This window comes from Clavelina lepadiformis, chromosome 2, assembly GCF_947623445.1.
Source record: "Clavelina lepadiformis chromosome 2, kaClaLepa1.1, whole genome shotgun sequence".
In the NCBI taxonomy this organism is placed as follows: domain Eukaryota; kingdom Metazoa; phylum Chordata; class Ascidiacea; order Aplousobranchia; family Clavelinidae; genus Clavelina; species Clavelina lepadiformis.
The window spans coordinates 22,197,569-22,217,528 of record NC_135241.1 but is presented as its reverse complement, the minus strand read 5'-3'; the positions used below and the strand labels follow the sequence as shown (position 1 = coordinate 22,217,528).

Genomic DNA, 19,960 nt, shown 5'->3' with positions numbered 1-19,960 from the left:
AAACCTGGCGCGAAAACCGAAATGCCTGTTTTAAAATCGAACTTTTTACTGCTACCTCGTCTTACTATGCAACAGTACAACCTTAACTGGCTGGAACAACTTGTTCATGTAGAGTTATCTCATTTTATTTGCAGCTTTGAATGTCTGATGAACGACTCTGATTAACACAGGGGTCGGGAACCTTTTTGGCGAAGGAGCCATGAAAGCCACATATTGTTAATTTTTATTTCCGTTAGAGCCATATAATATTTTTCAACACTTAATGCAACTAACGTGTGCATTTTTAAGCAAAACCAACTATTTTAGACAACGGTAAATGTCTGAATTTACTCTTTAATAACATGCTAATTACTGTTAATGCGATTTCTGGTGCTGCATGGTACAGAAATTACAAAACTACAAATAACAGAAAAGTTTTATTCGTAACAATTGTGCTAAGAAATGCCAGCTTAGATTTATCTGCGAGCCAGATGCCGTCATCAAAAGAGCCATATCTGGCTCGCGAGCCATAGGTTCCCGACCTCTGGATTAACACCTAAACGCACTAGCACGCAATACGTCATCATGACTGGCAAACAAAAGGAAATGACGATGCTATTGTAACATCATAAACACGCATAAAATTATTTGCTGTCGATGCTGTAGAGTACACACAAATAAACAAAACAAATAATCAAAATAGGAGCTATTTGTACCAAAAAATCATATTAATCTATGTAAACGTATCGTTTTTTTCTTGGCATTAAATATCGAAATTTTTGGCATAAATATATGAATTAAAACATGCAATTCTGTCGACATTCTGCCGCAAAACATGACAAGGTGTTCGAGTAAAGTCAGGATCAGACGTACAATTGCGATTTATAATGACGTATCCCAGTAAGATGACGTCATAAGTCTTTCTTGGTATGTACGTGCAAATGTTGACAATTATTTGACCCTGATATTATGAAACTGTGCAGTCGCGTCAATCGTTCTTCTATTCCGAAATTGAACCGGAATAGTTGGCACAGTGAGCGATCAAATAATTGTGAGGGATTTGGCCAAAAAAAATTGTCTGCAATAAACCGAAATTTCATTGGAAAAATTTGAAATTGAAATGAAACCTTCATAAATGTCCCGACTTCTGGAAATCTAATCATTGCCGCTTTAGTTTAGGTGATTGTATGCTGTGAAGCCGCTAAAAGACGCATTCTCGCTATCGGATATAACAAGCTACCAATCACACCACTGATTCAAACACAAGTCACGACATTCCACGTCATATATTGATGACGTCAAGCAAAATGACAAACGACCTAAGGACAATTTAAATTAAGAAAATGTGGAGAAATAATGGAGCAGAGGCATGACGTCACCAGCGCATATTTTCATAAGATGTCGATGAGGGAAAGGTACGATTAAAATTGCTTGGCAAGAAAAAAGCATTGTCAAGTGAAGCGTGACGGGAACATTTCATGAAAATCAAAGTAATAATCAAATTCACACCGATTCAAACAAGCGGGAGCGTAAATAAATTCTTTCTGACCGACGCTGTGGCATGCCACAAGAGCACAATTTCAAAAAAAATTAGTCACGTAAGAGTTTTTTTCGATTGGGATAAATCGCTTCTGGGATGTCTATGGTAGACGGAAAATGGAAGCGTTGTATTTACCGCACGAAAAATCCTTACAAGGACAATCTCCTTTTTTTCTTTTTCCTCCGATTTCAAATCCAAGATAATTCGCTACATTTTCTCAAAACGCGTCTTTGTCGTGCGGTGACCGTGTTCGTCACGCTCAGCAGATATTTGGCAATGTTTCATTCACGACCAATTAAAATGTCTTTATGACGCAATAGCTATCCAACGCAGACAGGAGAATGTAAACAATCCAAAGCATGACGAAAAAAGAGGAGCTGATTATTTTAGCGGTTTTGGGCCCCCCCAGCTCGGCTCCGATGCTTTTTGTCCTCCTGCGAATCATGAGCACAACGATGGCTATGATAGCGAAAGCGGAAAACACAGTGACGGAAAATGCGAGATTTCCCGGCGGAACACGGAACTGCCGCTCTTCCGGAGTTTTTCCGGTCACTGCCCAGTATATGGCGGCGATCGTCCAAGCCACTCCGATGCCAAGGAACACGTTGACCGCATTTGACCCGGTCACGTTCCCTATTGAGGCGTCGGCGTACTGGTCCCCGACCGCGGCTACTTTGCTGGCGAAGGTATCTGCAATAGAAATGACAATATCTTTGAATTGGTGACCCCGTAGAAAATGTGTAAAAAAATGCATATCATTTAAGATTTATTAAGTAACTGGTTATAACGTAAACACATAAATTAGTTGAAGTTATTCTGTCACGTCAATAATAACGTAACGTCATTCTGACGTGCTTCAAAAGTCAAAACGATTGAAGGGTGAGTATAAAAACCTGATTTTCTTTATAAGTTTTAGTACGTTTACGATATTCTTTGAAAAGTATTTATAAAGTTTTGTTTAATAATAAGCGGTGTTTGGCGTGCTATATACTTGTCGGCATGCTGCGCCGAGTCTTTATTGCGAGGTGATTTTTGAATCTCTGCTCAAATAATTAAACTTGGATTTGAGCTGAAGGTAGTGAGCAATTTGAAGAAACGTTTGCATTCTACAGAACTTGAGTGGCAAAATCTCACTATAATCACATCAATATTTGTCAATATCATATATCGTTGTGTAAGATCCGTTACGGCACCTGGAATGCTCGTTCCCATAGCAACCAAGGTCACTGCGGTCACCGCGTCATTGAGGTTGACGACGCAACCGAAGTGTGAAGCCACATCGCCGATGACAGCTGTCAACAAACCAATCATGATGATTGACACCGTGAAGCAAGCCCAGCCGCCCAAGTACTCAGTCGGAGGTACGAAGGCGAAAAAGAGCTAAATACATACGTCATCAGTTAGTGATGTCATTTCTTTCAAGGTGCAAAGCTACTTTTGTTTTGATACCTTCCAAAAGACGGTTAGAAAATGCATGATGTAATCGAGTTTGCCCGGCTCTGAATCTGCCTCACCAACTTCGTCATCATTGTCGCCTAGCAACGAAAAGCTCGGTTTAGCTGGAGGTTAAACCAGTTCACAACGAGTATCAGTCATCACAACTTGAAAAAAAATTACCTCCGCTAACTGAGAGCGCATTCATAAATTGCTCCCTCCATGAAGATGTGCCGACAACCACGGCCAGGTTCGCCTTTTTTATCAACTTGTCGACGGTGTTCTAATGAAAACAAAGCGAGTAGTAAACTACAACAAAGGAAAAATTTCAATATAAAATGTCCGCTCATGCGGAAATTTTTATTTCTACCCACTTTAAATTCGTAGCTTTCTTCGATTATGATTTCAATGGTCCGATGCTCTCCTAAGCGGGGTTTCCCCAATTCTGCAATCCGTCTTTCTTCTTCATCTAGATCGGTCAGCAGTCTCTTTGTTTCCTCAGCTTTACCGTTGATTCCTGAATTGCTTCCGATATCAGTGCCTGCACATTGATACGTCACCAGTGATGTCATGATGACGTCGCAATTTGGTGAACCATAAAAGATAGTGGCAAACATAGCTAGGTTACAGTAAAAAACATCACTACCAACCACAAACTGTTGTTGTGAGTAAACAAATGGGCACTCTATGATTCATACAAGCATGCAACGTAACTGCAAATCCTAAATGTGATATTAAGCAGGGTGAAATATTTATGCGGTAAATGGGGTTGCAAATTCAGTCTGCAAGTTTTTTTACTTTAACCCAAGACCCAAAGAAAAAACTATCAACGTCGCATTGGTTGGGCAACTTTGCACATGGTAGGCCTATGCTAGGTACTGGGTGTATATGACAATTCAAATAATCCACATTCCTCTTTCTTTGAGTAAAAATCTGTGCAGATCCTAAACAAGTACCTATAGCACTAGGTCAACATACTGGGATAGAGGCACGCCATCCAACGTGGAAGGGCGAATAATTCTTTAAATGTAGCTGCTTTGCACTTACCAAGTGGCCAGGATTTAGACAAGGGTACACCAAGTTGAACTTGAAACCGGTGACGTTTGTAGTAACAATTTCTATCGATGATAATAAGCTGTATTTGTTTGGATCTGATGGTGCGGTGGATTGACAGGCATGTGGTTGATTGACAGACACGGCAGAAGCATGCAACAAACAAACACAAAACAAAAACAGCGGCGTTACAATGTAAGCAGTGGTAACAATTACCCTACAATTAAGTCAGTGTTAAAGTATTAGTCTTTTGTCTAATGGCAAAAAAAGTCAAGAACTTAAGAGGAAGGTTAAAAGGGTTTGGTCGCAATTCACACTTTCTACTTTTACAGTAAACTAATTCCTCAAAACTGACTCCTAACTGAGCAATAGCCTATGACCTATGCGGTTTGTAAGCACAGTACAGCTATTCACGACACAGCAAGCCAGTGTACACGTCCCGGAAAACTCGTCAACAGACTACAAAACACGTCACAACAAAGTGTCAAGCGCAAACCCGTGCAAGAGCAATTGTGACACAACAAAACAAGGTCACGTGACACGAACCTGGCTCCGAACTGGGGTTTTCCCCGTATAACCGGGGCGGGGAAATTTCTAGAAAGAAGCTTTTGTTCTTTTCGTATTCTTCGTCGTCGACAATTTGAATACTGATTGGTTTTCTGTTGAAAAAGGTACCGGCACACGGCCGTGATTATGACCGGATTTGAGCAAATAAATTTCAAGGCGCAAGTTGTGGCGATATTTCAATTGTTTGGGAATTGTTAAAATTTGTCGAAACCCTTTACAAATTTACGCTTTATAAATGCTAATATGTGTCACGTGTTTAAACTGTAAGAAATCTAAATTTGAATGGAAATTGGTCGTTTTCTTTGATAAAACGTAGGTTAAAGATTTCCGTTGTTGTTTTAAGGCATTTTTACAGTGCAGTTTTTTATAACAAAATCACAAGTTAAACATCAAATGGACATAAGACATAAACTTTCTGGTCTTCAACGCTAGTTCAGTGTCAAAGACATCGCATTTCTGCGATAAATATTTCACAGAGTTGAATAATTTAATCGTTGCAAGTTTGAAAGCTACGACAGGTTAAGGAAAGCAAAAAATAAATAAAACGTGAAAAAACGCAGCGACTACAGGAAATGAGCCGAATTCCGAAATTTAAGATTTCAACAACCTACAAATACATCAAATTTTGTACAAACAGCTGCTAGTCATAGCACCAGTGATGGGGAATGAACTACTACTGACAACTTGTTAACACTCACGAAGTTTCGTCATTTTCAAATTCCAATTCCCCGATGGCGTCGATGAAATCCTCCCCTCCTCCTTTTGCGCTCCCGCTCACGGTCCTGTAGGGCACCACAATCTTGCCCCTGGCCCCCGAATTCCTCTGTACGTCCACTTTCAGAGTCCCCACACATTCGCTCACCTTTTGAAAACAAAACATGACGTCAGATATGCAGTCATTATAGAGCCAGCAAAAAACCTTAAAACTTTGCTCAAAAAATCGCTTGGTGGGTATAAAGGCTGGTGATGGTTTAAACAAATTTCCTTAAACTGTTTTTATAAAAAAAAAACCTTTACAAGGAACTGTATAGAAACCTTTTGATCGTTACTTTCACGATCCGGTGTTTGCTGTGCTGGTTTCAAAAACGATACGTACAAAACATAGCATTATCAGCTATTACGTTCAAATACTTTGCAGTTAACTTCAATTCTGTTGTTAGCTGAATTAAAAACGACAAATCGGCTTTTAAACAAATCGAAGGGTTTCAGTCGATGCAAAATACACAGATTCCAGTTATCGACAGACGCCAAACCATGGCTCATCCAGAACTAAGAAATAGATCAAAGATACTTTGAAAGCAGTAAAATTACCTAATTCTTACGACACTGAAAGTTTCTGATTCGCCAAGCAGTAACTTTTACGTGATTTCTGACATAAATCAAAGCGAAAGTTGAGTAAATTTATCTTCACCCAAAGGACCGCATTCCTGCATTATTCATAAGTGAATTCTTTAATAATTCATACTATTAACCGAGCAAAGGTTCTAGACATGTAAATTTGCACACAGGTTATTGCTGTGATGACACTTAACTACAAGTTTTAATTTAATCCAAATATACAACCTAAATCTCTGGCTGTGTATGTCATTCATTGCCCTAGCTCAGGGATCACCAAACTACCACCCACCTCACTGTGACACAAATGCGCGCATTGTATTGTAGCCTACAGAAAAAAGCGGGTATCCGGCCCCCGATGGTCAGCCTTATGTTTAACGTGAAAAACGTTTGGTGACGCCTGCCCTAGCTCACAGCTCCCTCTGGCTGAGTGTCCCAGCGTTCCTTGGCATAATATGTAAACACCAAGGGTGTAACACCTAGTTGTATGTTTAACTGAATTTCAAAAAACAGAATGTTTCAGATAAAGCTAGCAATTGGCATGCTTATAATAATCTAGATGGCAAGTCGTGTAACTGGTCATGTAACTAACAACACTTCCGCACTGGGGTTGAGCAGATGATGTAATTCAGGGCGTGCAATAAGTGATATAACCTTTCAGTGATTATAACTGACAAGTCAACTTATATTTGCAAATTAGAATCCGCTGTCAGTAATGATGAAAGCGAACAACTGGCCAATGTAAGTCTTGTTTTAAACAAATACCAGCGGACTATAGATTCCTTCCTTGTTGTTAATTCCATTAGGGCTACCGACACGCTACAACTACAGTATTTGTACAGTTCAAAACGTATATGCCTGCTCCAGCGGCAATTTTTTGTTGCTCTCGAAAGACGAAACGGTCAGCAAATGTATGCAGAACAACAAACGTTGCTTGGGGACAAATGCTGCGGTTACGAGTATATAGCGCAGTATATAAAGGTATCATGCATTACTTTACCGCTGCTATATTACATAATTCAAGACTTTATTTAGAAATTCGAAACATCGCCGATAAGTTAGTTAACAACATACTGAGTTAAATGTGTCTTTTAATTTAACTTAATTTCTCCAGTAATACGTTGTTATATTCGGAAGCAGCTGCCGTCCCTGGGGCATGAGTTGGGAGCTGAAACCGCGATATTTGAAGCATCGGGGGCAACTTGTACATATTTCACCTATCTTGCCCGTATAGTGTTGCTATTTCAATCCATGCCAACATAAGCCGTCAATTACACGGTGCCAAATGTGGGCGCCCTGCTGAGTTTAAAATTATTTTCCGCAAGGTTACAGACAGTGGTTGATAATAGGACATCTACATCGAAAGCAGCGCGTAATAATCAGCACAAATATAACGCATACGCTACGTCACGGATTACATCACACATATTACGTCATCACTCACTGTCATTGACTCGTTGGCGAAACCGAAGACACCGGCATGGTCGTCGTCAAGGATGATGACGGTGGCGACTGCCGGAGCTTCCAGACGAGCGATCTGTGTCGAGTTGGCATCAGTGTCAAACATCCCGTCCACGGATCCCGATCTCACGTTGAAGAGATGGACTCGAAAATACTCATCCTCCTCAAAAATGTCGTCATCCAGGATTTTTATCTTGAACGTCCGGATCGTCTCTCCAGGTTTGAAGACGATCATGTCCTCCGCTGCCTCGTAATCCGATCCGGCATTCGCGGTCCCGTCTTCGGTCCGATAGTCGACGTAGAGGGTGCTGTTCAGGTCTCCGCCTTTGCGCACAACCTGTCATGGTGCGCGTGTGAATGAAATGAATAAACCAATTAGAGTCGCACAAACGTGCGCATGCGCATCTACTGGGCGATGATTTTTGATAACTGGGGATGCTGAAAATTACTTTAAGGAAAATACCAATATTTTCAATATTCCAATATTTCCAGACCGGAATATTTTCAATGGGAAATAACATATTTGCAGCATATGCTTCCAATGTAATTCTGTTAGAAATATTTCCTCTTGGTGTTTTTGTTACTGGAATTTCCTAACAACTCTTTATAACACGTTTTACGAATATAAAAAAGATTTTACAACTTACGGTAATTTCAGCAAATCCGCAATTTTCCAGCACCTTGTACTCAGGAGGATCAAAGAAAATTTTTGCAACCGCATCGTCACCGTCGTCCAATTCATTCAAACATTCAGTCTGGAATCGAGAGGGAATTTTAAGACATAAAGCACGCTGTAAGGCGTGGATAGCAGCAAGGTAATTTGAATGTACGTTTCGAATCGATATTTTAAGAGTGTAAGCAGCCGGCGACGATTTATTTTTAGAACGCAGCAAAAGCGAGGCGCTTTACGACGATTTTTATCCTTCTTCCGTTACGGCTCAAATAACTACAATTTCAAAATTATTAGAGAAACAGCAATAAAAGATTTTTGCGTCGTTATAGCATATTTCGCTTTGAAGAAAACGAAAGCACATTTTGCAAATCAACAACCGGATCGTTCTCATGTCTACTTTATTCCTAACTCAAGGGCAACCATACAGCTATTGTCGTGCATAAGCTTGGACGTGACCAATGACTTCGGTAAACCATCATGTTAACAAAGTTTTAGCATCATTTGTGCATATAATTAGCTTTAACTCCTTTTATCGCGTTAAATTCTGCGCTTTGCACTAGCAGGCTAATAAGCTCTAAAACAACATATACGACAAGTTAGCGGAGTTCGCAATGCCAAGTACACTGTAAGACTTATTACTCACCGAACGCATGTGATCCCCTCTTTTCTGATGGAGAATGTTTCCTGCTCCTGTCATCATCCTGGTGGCCTGGATCCTGTAAAAAGCTCTGCTCTTCGGCTGCTCTTTGAGCGCTTCCTGGCTCGCCAACCTGGCCAGCTCGTTCATGTCCGCATCAGGATGCTTCTTCCTCAGTTCTCGCATCAGACGGATCATTGTCTTCCTGTTGTTCTCCGGATCCGGTATGTCGTCCAAATCGTCGTGAAACGCGCTCTGATCGTCGTTCTGGAGCATTTCCTCCTCTCCCGTCCTCTGCTCTCCCATCTCGGTGAGGTGGAGATTGTCGTTTTTTACCTCTTCCGGACTTCCTTCCGTCTCCACGATTATCTTGTGACGTCGGGTCCTGTACCTCTTGTACATCAGCTTGTAGACAAGGAGTCGGCGATCTGCGATCCAGGCCACCACCACCAGGACCGGGAAGAAGAGGAAGGTGACAACACCCTCCCAGATCTCGACCACTCCGTGGGAGCTCACGGCCAAGATGATGTAGAGCCAGACGTAGGCAAAGATGCTCCAAGTGGCCGTGACAAAGAAAACACGGGGATGCTTGACCTTGCGGATTTCGTCGTCAGGAATGACGTACATGCAGATCGCGATGATGATGAAGAGATTGAATGAGGCGCTTCCAACAATCGTGGATGGGCCAAGGGCTCCGGCTTTGAATCCTTTTCCGATGATTTCGATGACGGAGAGCATGATTTCGGGAGCAGACGATCCAAGTGCCATGAGAGTCAGGTTGGAGACGGTTTCGTTCCAGATGCGGACGGTAGTGATCGCCTCCTCACCGTTTGGTTTCTTGTAAACGACTTCCTTCTCCTTGGACGTGATCACTTCGATGGACGCCATAAAGCGATCTGCGACGATGGACACGCCGAGGAAGAGATAGATGAGAGCAAGAAGATAAACAATCGCTCTTCCAATCACGTCGGATCTTGTGAGCTCTTCCATTCTTAGCGGTGGCCACGCGGGCAAAATCACTCCGTTTTCGCAAGTTCTGGATTCTTCTGTGACGTTACATCGATCATCATTGGCGTTTTCCGCGCTGCAAGAGTCTACTGTTAGAAGGAGGATTAACATGGACAAGAGCGGAACGGCTGAAAAACATCTGGATGATTTTCGAAGATCGAATGGTCGGTGACAGGGCATGGTTTTAACTTGTTCCGAATTGCTTCAAAGAAGATGTTGCAGTGTTTTGGGGCGCTCATCCACGGTGAAAAACCTTTGATGACTTGACCTTTGATAGAGTGAGGTCACAGAGCAATGGTAACGTCAAACAAAATGTTAAAATCCCCCTAAGAGGGCTGCAACTGTAACGCAACTGCAAGTTGCATAAAGTTTCACCACACCATGTTGCTACCTGTCTTTTATATTAAAACGTATAAAACGCGGCAATAGGTTTTAGCCTTGGCCAAATCGTAATTCAAGCTCTTACCAAACCTTCAACAAACGGTGATGAAAAACATCGATGAAAAACATCGAAAACGGGAAAATGAGGTTGTAAGTAATTTTTACAAACGAAATCGTGCCATGATGTTTATTTTCAAACCGGACTTAAACGTATTTTTAATTTACAGAAGGGTCGTTGTTTGATTTGGACGAAATCGTTAAAAAGCTCAAAATGTATAACTCCGCAGCCTTTTTTCAGTTTTTGCGTCATTGTGAGCTCATCACGAGAGGACTAACTTCTTTAACTCGAGTGAAACTATTCCATTCAAAACACTAAAAGTGTTAATTTTGTCGAACTATGACCTTTCACCTGACAATATTGACACAAAACAATTAAGCTGCCAATGGCTGAGGTAAAAACGCAATTACGCGAAAACGGCGGGAACCCAGGCTCCGTAAAATTGATAAAATAAACTAACTATGACATAAAGTAGATCGAGAAAAATCATAGCAATAGAGTCCGCCTTTCTTGAAGTGACCGACGTCATCAAGATTCGTTCTTGTTGAAATTTCCGTCATGTGTTTTATCGATCGGTTCCTAGTCCTTACCAATCTGACACCTAGGTGGCGCGGCGTCAGCGCCAGCCGAAGCCACATTCTAGTAAAAAATAAGAAAATCAAAAATACACAAACCGTACTTAATTATTCATTACTGTAGATGGCAGTAAACGCATGGAACATTCTATGGTGATCCCCTGTAAGCCAAACTAATTTTATTCCATCGCTATATCGGTCAATCGATTTCAATCATCTAATTGCTTGCCTCCGCCATGTTTCTTTATTTACGATTACTCCTTCACAAATGGAAACAATTTATTCTTTAGAGCTACACAACCCACGGATAATACGTTTCTCTACGATAAAAAAGTTGAGGGCTTTTTGCCAAGGTCAAAAATATTCTTTGCTGTAGAAAGCATTACTTGGGCCGAGAAAATGTACTAAAACAATTTTTCGGGTACGTTATCTGTGCTACAAACCGCCATCGTATTAGGTAAGCTAACCGAGCTTGATTCCTTTCCATTGACAATAAATACCGATTTGTTTGCAAAATTGACACATTTATGCCAAAGATCTTTCTCCCTTTTTCAAGCAGGAATGCACAGCAAATGCGCACGCCAATCAAGGCCATTCCCGAAGCTTGCGGCTGTAACGCACTTCACCAAAAAAACTTAAACTCAATTAAGCGTCCGTTACTGCCACTACTGTAAAACGCAATAACTTGCAGTTGTAAAGACTCAAATGTTCGCGGTAATGTTTAAGCATCAACAAAACACATGGTTATCAAATTTAAATCCATTTCGTGTATCTATATCTGACGCTTTGTGAATGAAGATTACTAAATATTTGGCTATCGAGTTTGGAGACAAGGTTGCCGGAAAAAACGTTTTAATGAAAACCTCTATACACGCTGAGCAACGAACAAAACATGATTCAGTTTAAACTTTCGCCTATCTTCTAAAGCAAGTACGGTATATAGGCTTTGCACAGTCGGTATTTCATTCATATAGAAGAAGAGTTGGAAGGGAGAGCCCACTTAGTAAAACGCTGCTGGTAGACTGATAAATATAGTTTGGCATCCTGTCTATTTTCGTACATCACAGGCGGTTGCATTTTATCTCTCAAGTCTTGATAGTTCGTAGCGACGGCAAGGTTAAACGTTCTTGGCAGAAGGAACATTGAAATGACCGACTTAATAACATCCACTTTGTAACTAAACTTAACCTTGCTTAACAACTTAACCTACCAACCGCTACTACTTGTGTGCATCTACCCGTATATCTTCTGTTTTTCCTACCCCTGATAGACTTTAAAATAAGTCAGACATGGAGTAAAACCTGCTCGTTCCCATACATCGTGCGACAACCAAAACGGCTTAACCGACTTCACTACTAACATTTTAAGTCCGTGTTCTTGCTATGTACCCATGGGAACGTCTGTTACCGGCTAACACTTAAATTCTTATCCCACGAATCCAGAGGTCGACCCGAGATTATCTTAGGCTTTCTCTTGTATGCAGCTGTTTCTTTATGACGTCACAAGTAGACGAGAACGTCGTTATTAAAAATATTGAAACGTTCTGACGTTTTTCAACACATTCTTTGATTTTCTTGCGTTTGGACAAAAACAAACGCAAAGTTGTCGAACGTGTGAATACGTAACAAGCGCTGTCCAGAAGTCGTAGAACGCGTCAGCAAGTAAGCACAGGCGGGCTTGATAAGCCTTCGTAGCTTCTTCACATCGCCATACGCAAATGACAGACGGTTGTGTTGCGTAATGTCACTTTCGCGAAGGGCCAAATCTAATTTATTCGAAATACAGCCAACATTCGCGTAACATTGTCCAAATTTCACCCTGTAAAGAAACACTCACTATGGCGCACTGTGTGGATTAGTGAATATTTTGACTGGATTTTGGCACATATGTTTCGAAAGTTTATTCGCCAGGCTGGATTATGTCGTAGTTGGGGGTCAAAGGCTGCGACACAAAGGTCAATTTAATATCGTTCAATGCGACGAAGAGATAACTAAAGAGAGTTAATCACGGGGGATATTTCTCAAAATATATCGTTAATCTGACAGTTGTGCAGTTGTCATCAGTCTATCACAAGTAGTCTGACTGGTACGAAATGCACCAATAACCTTACAAGCACCCGCAAGCAGGAGATTATAGAAGCAATTAGAGGCCAACACGGTTTCGGGCTCGTTTCTTCTCCAATTTCACCAGATATAGCCGAAATTCGGTGCCGACTTTAATCAATTTTTCATGAGCACAATTCATCTGTACATCAGCCTTTGCACCAACTGTACAGTGATATCTTAAATATACGAACCGCCGTTACACTGCCTTATTGTAACCAAGCAAACATCAACAAGACATGCACGAGAAAGAAAGAGCTTCTGTAATATTCATACTGCCACAAACACATCAACAGTTTTGTCTGGGTTTCCTTGATTTTCACAGTGATCTAAAATCCTGTTCATTCTATACTTGAGTTTGCTACGTTTAAACAAAGATGAAGTTCAGACTAGCCTGCAATATCTCTGAAAGTCAGCACTCAGCACCGATTTCTCTGTATTAGGAGACGTATAAGAGGTTACTTGCTATTAAACATTCAACACATTGGCAGGCAAATAAAATACAGTGGCTCCCTTCAGAGTAACCTCGAAATATCTACTTGACGTTGACCTCTAGTTTAAACCTTTTAAAGAAAAAGGCTCTTTTTATGCTTACAGTGCACTCACTTCACTGTTTTAATATTTGTTGCGCCAGCGCACAGACAACGTCACAAAAGGGGGAGCTTTTTTGGTTAAGCTGCTGGTATAATTTACTTCACTGCCGCGGCTGACATTCTGATATACACATAAATTTCCATTAGTTTCCTTGACGGTTGCTTTTGTCGGTCCAGTTTTGATTTCTGGAATCAAACAAGGGCTTTATAACTCTGCTTGGTGGCAAGCGAGGGTCCAGTGTACAAGTGCACAATCAGACGACCTCACAATTTAGGTAGCTGGGGTCTAGTACACAAAGGCATCCTGTGGTTGCGCACTTGTATACTAGACCCGCAAGCGACACATGGAGTAGACTTTTTCAGTGGACTGAATAGTGGCTGTTCTCCAATGTATGGCCCTAATTAGTTATAGTGGAGGACAGAATTCATAATCGACTGGAAAAAACATGGCTCGGATGAAAAGAAAGTTCCGACTCCCAATAACTTCGTTCAACGACTTCAATAACTTTCAAGACAACAATAAACATTTCAAAAGAAGGTAAATTAACTCGAGGTAAAGACGAAGCGAGTATATTGATCGACTCTACCTGGGTATATCGTAATCGCAAAATTGCGCGCTTGCGAAAGCCACAATATTTAACAACATAGCTTACTGCAACCAAAGACTTACTTTGACATCAGTATGGGCTGCACACTATGTAGCCAACTTCACTTCTTTCATATTCATTGTGTGTTAGGTCCAATTGCAAAGTTCTGAATTTTTATCAGGAGTCCGTGTGCTCAGTAGGAAAGCATCAAACGACCACTTACCACAAAAAGAGTGTTCTCTTAAATCAGTTTCTGGCCTTAAACCGACTCCACTTTACATGGTGCTTTTAAGCTCGGAGTTCTTTTAAGCTCGGAGCGCATCAAGTAACGGAGTTGGACAAAAGCTTCCGCACAACGCAAATGTTAGCCTAAATCTGTTGTCTATGGTAAATGCAAAATATCATCTCAAAAATAATTTGACAGATGTTATCCGAATGTCAGTAAATTCAGCATATTTGTTAAACAGTTTACAAACCTGCCGCGTGTGTTTGTTGTAGATATTTTACAAGTCGAAAATGCACAATGAACAAAGGTTATTCTCCCAATAAAGCTAGCTTTCTATTTACATTGGATATTTGTCTATGTTTTCCGGGTCATGGCTACATACTGAAAATAGAAAAAAATCAACCACGAATGCTGTGAAAAATAGAGCTAAGAATAAGGTTGCTTCTTAAAAACAAAAGTCTGTAAAAGGAGTCACGTTGATCCTTACCGCAGCCTATAAAAAGCAATACATTTTTGCCGATGCACCAAAACACAAGGCCTTCTATTTTTAAACGGTTTGAAATATCTGAAGTATAGGCTTATTTGCTAGAACCTTTGTTAATGATGAAACAATGCCTGGGATAAGCTTAGCGGCCCTGCTGCTGCTTAGCTTAGCTGCTCTGACCTCATAACAAACCCTTCGGTTTCAAAGAAGCATAAAGCGGTGGTTGTAAAGATCATCACGTTGGGTTTTTCGGAAAATTTCACACTTAGGCCGCGGAAACATAATATTATGCCCCCAATCCAACAAAGTCCCAAGTGTAGCTCTAGTTTAAAAGTATTAAAGCAGGCTTGCAAAATTAGGTCAAGAAGGTTCATACTGTAAAAAAAGGTTTGAGTAAAACCCAACATGATTGCAGCCTGCATCGGCTGTACGCTGCATTGATCGCGGACGACGTTCAGAAACGCGCAGACTTCAATTGAATCGAACGCAGGTTGTAATTTACGTAAATACAGCAGCGCTGCTTGATATGAATGCGTGGTACTAGCAGAGCCGTACCACGTAGTACGAACAATGGAACATCGTTGATTTTGAGGTTTCATTTTACGCCGAGCCTGGTCAGTTTGAGAACAAATAGACGACTAGTATACGTTAATCGTTACATATATGCGTGTTAATATATATGTGTTATATTAATACACATTTGCATTATCATATCACATCCCTTAATCTTAATGATATAAATGTCTAAAATGTAGATTTTTCGCAGAATATCATCATATATCCTGGCATCAATTGATATCAGAAATGGCCCAACCGTGAGTAATCACAACGTATACACGGATTTTTCTGTTGACTTTACAATGTGAAATGACGCAAAGTCAACATGCTAGTTACATCAATCGAATAGACGACGTTGATACGCAAAGCAAATACAACATGAAATGAAAGAGTGCGTGTAAGCCCGAGAAAGCATCATCCTCAATGCAAAAACACATTTCAAATATTTGCCCACACTTAAACCTATTGTTATGTCAAAATTACGTGCCTGTGACGCGTTACGCCATGGCTAAAGTGCTCAATGAAAAAGAAAGGACAATTCGCTTGATGCAGTCGTTGGGTTTAATGCTACACTAACTTTACATGAGTAAAAGCGAAAGGTCTTAAAGTCCATGTTTAAATGTCTGTTACGCAGAGCGTGTTTAATTGATTGCGACTTACACGCCGCTTCCAGAAAGCCTTGGGGCAAATTGCGCGCCGCATTTTTAACTAGTTGCAAAAAGACCTAAACGATGGCTTCGAAAGGTTGCCAAATATTTAATAAATCCATAAAGAGGGAGTTTTTAATTGAAAGTATTTTAAAAGCTTTGGTTCGTTTGGGTGCTACTTCCAATACATCGAAAACATTGTCTCCTCGCTCATCTGCTAACCCTGGAGCCACGGTCGTATAAATTGCCTTTCCTTCGCTTCTGCTTGTGCTACGTTTGATTGAACTCACTGCAAACTGCGTGATGTCAAAATCTCGAGCGTGGTTAAATTTTCTTGCAAACACTTGACAGAGGTAACTATAAACACACAACGCACACCTTAAACATAGCCATCACTAGAGCTCCATGTCGGCGGTTTTATCGGCATCGCAGCATCGTGCGGACCACCAAAAATTTGACGGCAAACCAGCGTCGCCAACGCGTCGGGGTTTTACGCTTCTGACGGTGCACCTGCCTTTCTATTTGCGCACGACAGTCAGCTTTTTTTCTTCGTCCTCCGCCGAGATATTTGCAGCACGCACACACATGTCATCGCACGCACCGTTTCTTTTACGTCCACGACAAAGAGTGGGCAAAATAAAGGGACGGATCTTCTGTGCTCAGAGTTGAAACTTGAACCTAATTTTATGCTGCTTTGGTCCGTTTAAAGCGTTTCAGTCCAGTAATCTTTTACGCGCCAAAGCCGATAAACGGTTGACGTATCTTTGAGTCTTGGGACAGCTCGCTGCTGACTTAATTCATAAAATCTTAACCCGTGACCACCGGATGTATGCCACTGACATAACAAATACATGGTACTCAATCGCGGTACGTAACAGAACGATTAGAAAAGATGCAAAACTTAACTTAGTTGAGTAGCACTAAAAAGTTAGTTGTACCAAATCAATATTTGTACTTCTGCAAAAACGCTCTGTTTTTCCTGGCTTATGGAATTGCCCAGCTTTTTTGGGCGTTTCCAGTTTGGTGTGAAGACGAAAGATGAGACGTAACTTAAACGAAACACAAACTATCTCGGAACTAAGTGTAAGATGTCTTTCGTTTACCTGAGGCATCGTTCTTGCGTAACACTAGACGTATCACAATGCGTCGATTTGCGTCATTATGGCCGTACGACAATGGAGTGCCAAGGATTGTGTCTGATTCTGAGTGATGGAACAAAGGTCTTATATTGTCAATCTAACAATGCTTTTTGTTTGGCAAACCATGAGGCGTGTTTTGTTTCTCAAAGGCGTAAGATGAACGGAACCATCTTGGCTTTTTGTTTGACTTTATGGACAACTCAATACAGACGTGGTCAGTTTGCTTTGTAAATTTTTATAAATATATCCAATAAGCTTTCTTCTGCCGAAAGGGCCAGTTTTTCGAACATGGCAATCTTGGTTGATGCAAAACGTATATTTGCGTCAATTTTGTGCGAAGTTTTTGCGTTATTGTTTTGCCGAAATCATTTTTAAGAACAGCGTTAACAGTTGTAGCTTCAAGGTTGTAGGCTGCAAGGTTCTGTATGACTACGCCTTTAATTGATTAAAATTTTGCCGCGTCTGAAGCTATATTTAGAAGCCCGCGTCGGGCGAAGTCCTTGCAAAAATAATAAAAAAGCACTCCTGGAGTTTAGCGATTTGACTTGAGCGCTCGTGGCGACGCCTATACCTAGGAGAACGACACTTAACTAAACAGGACACGGCCTTAGCCAAAGCATGCTTGGTATAGGACATAGGGTCAAGTAAAGAGACAAACAAAAGAATCAAAAGTAGAAAAAATGAAAAAAATCATAAGTATATTGCTTGTGTGTCAAAAGCAAACTTTAATCTCCATTTCACTTTAATTTCTAAACTGTAAGTTGCCGTCTTTATTGTGAACCAACAAAAAAGATTATTTTAAAAGGATTTTTTAAACATGTCATCGGTAGTATAGTGTGTTGTCTATGCCTATTGTGATGTTGTTCAATATTTAGATAGGCCGTTGCCTGCGTCCGAGAAGTTATTCCGTCACTCGGAAAGTTCATCCTAAGTGCAAACACAGTTGAAAAAAAAACATCCAGAATACACTTCCGCCTTTCTGAAAATAAAATAAAATAAAAGCCTTGAAGTAACAGCTTAAGCAAGCCAACTTCCATGACCTCGTATAACAACTGCGTTGAAAATGCTGAAGTCAAGATATAGGTCAAGACGAGCTGATTGAAAATACAGCGCGAAAGGTGTTGGTGGTGCTTGGAACTTTCATTTACTTGAGATTTTTAAGTGTTTTATCGAAGAGTTGGACTATTTGTTGGGGGCAAACTGAGCACAGATTGAACGGATATAGCTTATCTGTGATATTAGACATAGTTTGAGTAAAATAACTGTATAGTATCTTTAACAATAACCGCACCTAACCACCAAACATCAAAAACCATTATAAATAATACTATTGTACAATTTTTTCTTTTGCGCTTTGATTCAAGATTTAACTCACAAACTTCCAGTTCAATGGTTTACCCAAATTTGCACACACAAACATATATGTTTAGTTTATACAAATAACCATAGTTTTCATGATCAACTTTTTTCTTACAGTTTGTCCTGTAAATCAGCTCAGCGCTAAGACTTGCGCAGTGCACTCGTCTACAGCGTAATCAAAAATCAATGCATTGAATTTCGAAGAAAATCCGATCTCCGAAGCCTTTCCCTTGTATGAGTACGAAGCCAGACTAGTCTAGCGAAATCAAATTAAAGTAGCTGTGGAGAATGATCTGTGTAAGCAGAGGGCTTGTAGCCCCGACTGACCCTTTGGAGTCGAATATCTAATCCTACGGTTTGCAATCATGCGTATGACGTCAAATTAATCGGTAAAATTTGTAACAGCTAATTTTACTACAGAATAGTTTTTCAGTGCAAATTTGAAGCAAAATTTAAGTTTTATGCGCGTGCAAATCGTGCATTGCAAAGTCTTGAGAGTAAAAAAATTGAAATTTAGATTGGACGTGTCGAAATTAATTACCATTTTCATAGACCGTACGTACGTGTCATGCCGGGTATAGGCAGCACTGCTTTTAAAAATATTATATCAATCGACAAAAGACTCACGGCCCAGAAAACATCAGCTTCAATAAAGGCAAATTGCTTTCACGTTAATGACGTGGATAGGCTGGAAATTGATTTTCGGCTTATTGCCACGAAGACGGAAATTCCCAGATTTTTCCTAGCATCAGCCGCTCATTAAAATATTACTTTTTTGTACTTGATGACGTAACATCTTTCGAGTATGGCTCAATAATCGTATATCGGCATTAACGAAGATTTGAAATGAGCGATGAAATCCTTTCCATTTTAGTTTACGCCTCATCAGGGTTCATCTTCTTTAGGCAACCGGAACTTTCCACATCAGGTTTTTTATTGATGCCCGTCAATTTGCTCCCTCTGGAATGATATAACACGTCAAACCCGTCCACACGCGTGTTCAAATAAAAACCAGGTCTTGGGCTTCGTGTGTAAGTTATTTTGTGATATTTCATCTGACTATCTTTCGCATAATAAAACGTTCTATGATTAAAACCAACCAACTCCAAACTTTATTACGTTGCCAGCCAACATGGCGCCAGAAAAGGAGTTGGTGAGCTGAAAATCCGTTAATTACTGCTTTGGTGCTCCCGGGTTGGGGTCAGGTGCCATTTTAGGCATTTTTGGCGTGGCCGTGCATCGTAAAAACGGTCGAATTGTGATTGCAGGCGTCTCGACACAAACATGAGACATCGCAACTCGGCTCTTTTCTGCTACCTAACGGCACTTTTTTTTTCAACGTTTTTCATGGAACCACTTATTCGTGATTTCATCAGCAAAGATATAAAACTTTCACTGATAATTTCAGAAAAATAAGTCCAGCAATTTGCAAAGGAAAAGAGCAGACCACATTGTAAACGTGTTATCGGTGAACAAAACGTTACCAGGGCCGAAGTGCCGTCGCATTAGTTCAGTTTTTCACGATATTCAACAAACGACTGGATGGCAGTCACACACATTCCCG

General features: G+C 40.6%; 1 protein-coding gene across 3 annotated transcripts; it reads right to left on the bottom strand.

Moving 5' to 3' along the window:
- Window positions 1–161: 161 nt before the first annotated feature.
- LOC143445127 (sodium/calcium exchanger 1-like) lies at window positions 162–14,593 on the bottom strand. 3 transcript variants are annotated; one of them, XM_076944007.1, is made up of 11 exons: window positions 14,460–14,593; window positions 8,686–10,765; window positions 8,017–8,124; window positions 7,353–7,706; window positions 5,272–5,435; window positions 4,553–4,665; window positions 3,328–3,494; window positions 3,137–3,236; window positions 2,969–3,054; window positions 2,713–2,899; window positions 162–2,209 (listed from the first exon to the last, which is right to left on the bottom strand). In XM_076944007.1, the coding sequence occupies exons 2-11, from the start codon at window positions 9,865–9,867 to the stop codon at window positions 1,815–1,817; spliced, it is 2,856 nt and encodes a 951-aa protein (XP_076800122.1). In that variant the 5' UTR covers window positions 9,868–10,765; window positions 14,460–14,593; the 3' UTR covers window positions 162–1,814. The 3 variants fall into 3 exon arrangements, with proteins under 3 accessions (XP_076800122.1, XP_076800121.1, XP_076800124.1); XM_076944006.1 differs by lacking the exon at window positions 14,460–14,593 and adding an exon at window positions 14,067–14,356; XM_076944009.1 differs by lacking the exons at window positions 4,553–4,665; window positions 14,460–14,593 and adding an exon at window positions 4,001–4,104 and having other exon boundaries at window positions 8,686–14,358.
- Between the last annotated feature and the right edge of the window lie 5,367 nt (window positions 14,594–19,960).

Coding starts and splice junctions, on each gene's coding strand:
- LOC143445127 (XM_076944007.1), bottom strand. CDS start 9,867: ATGCCCTGTCACCGACCATTCGATCTTCGAAAATCATCCAGATGTTTT. Junction 4,666..5,271: donor TTTGAAAATGACGAAACTTC/GTGAGTGTTAAC, acceptor CTTTTTCAACAG/AAAACCAATCAGTATTCAAA. Junction 2,210..2,712: donor TATGGGAACGAGCATTCCAG/GTGCCGTAACGG, acceptor TTTCTATTGCAG/ATACCTTCGCCAGCAAAGTA.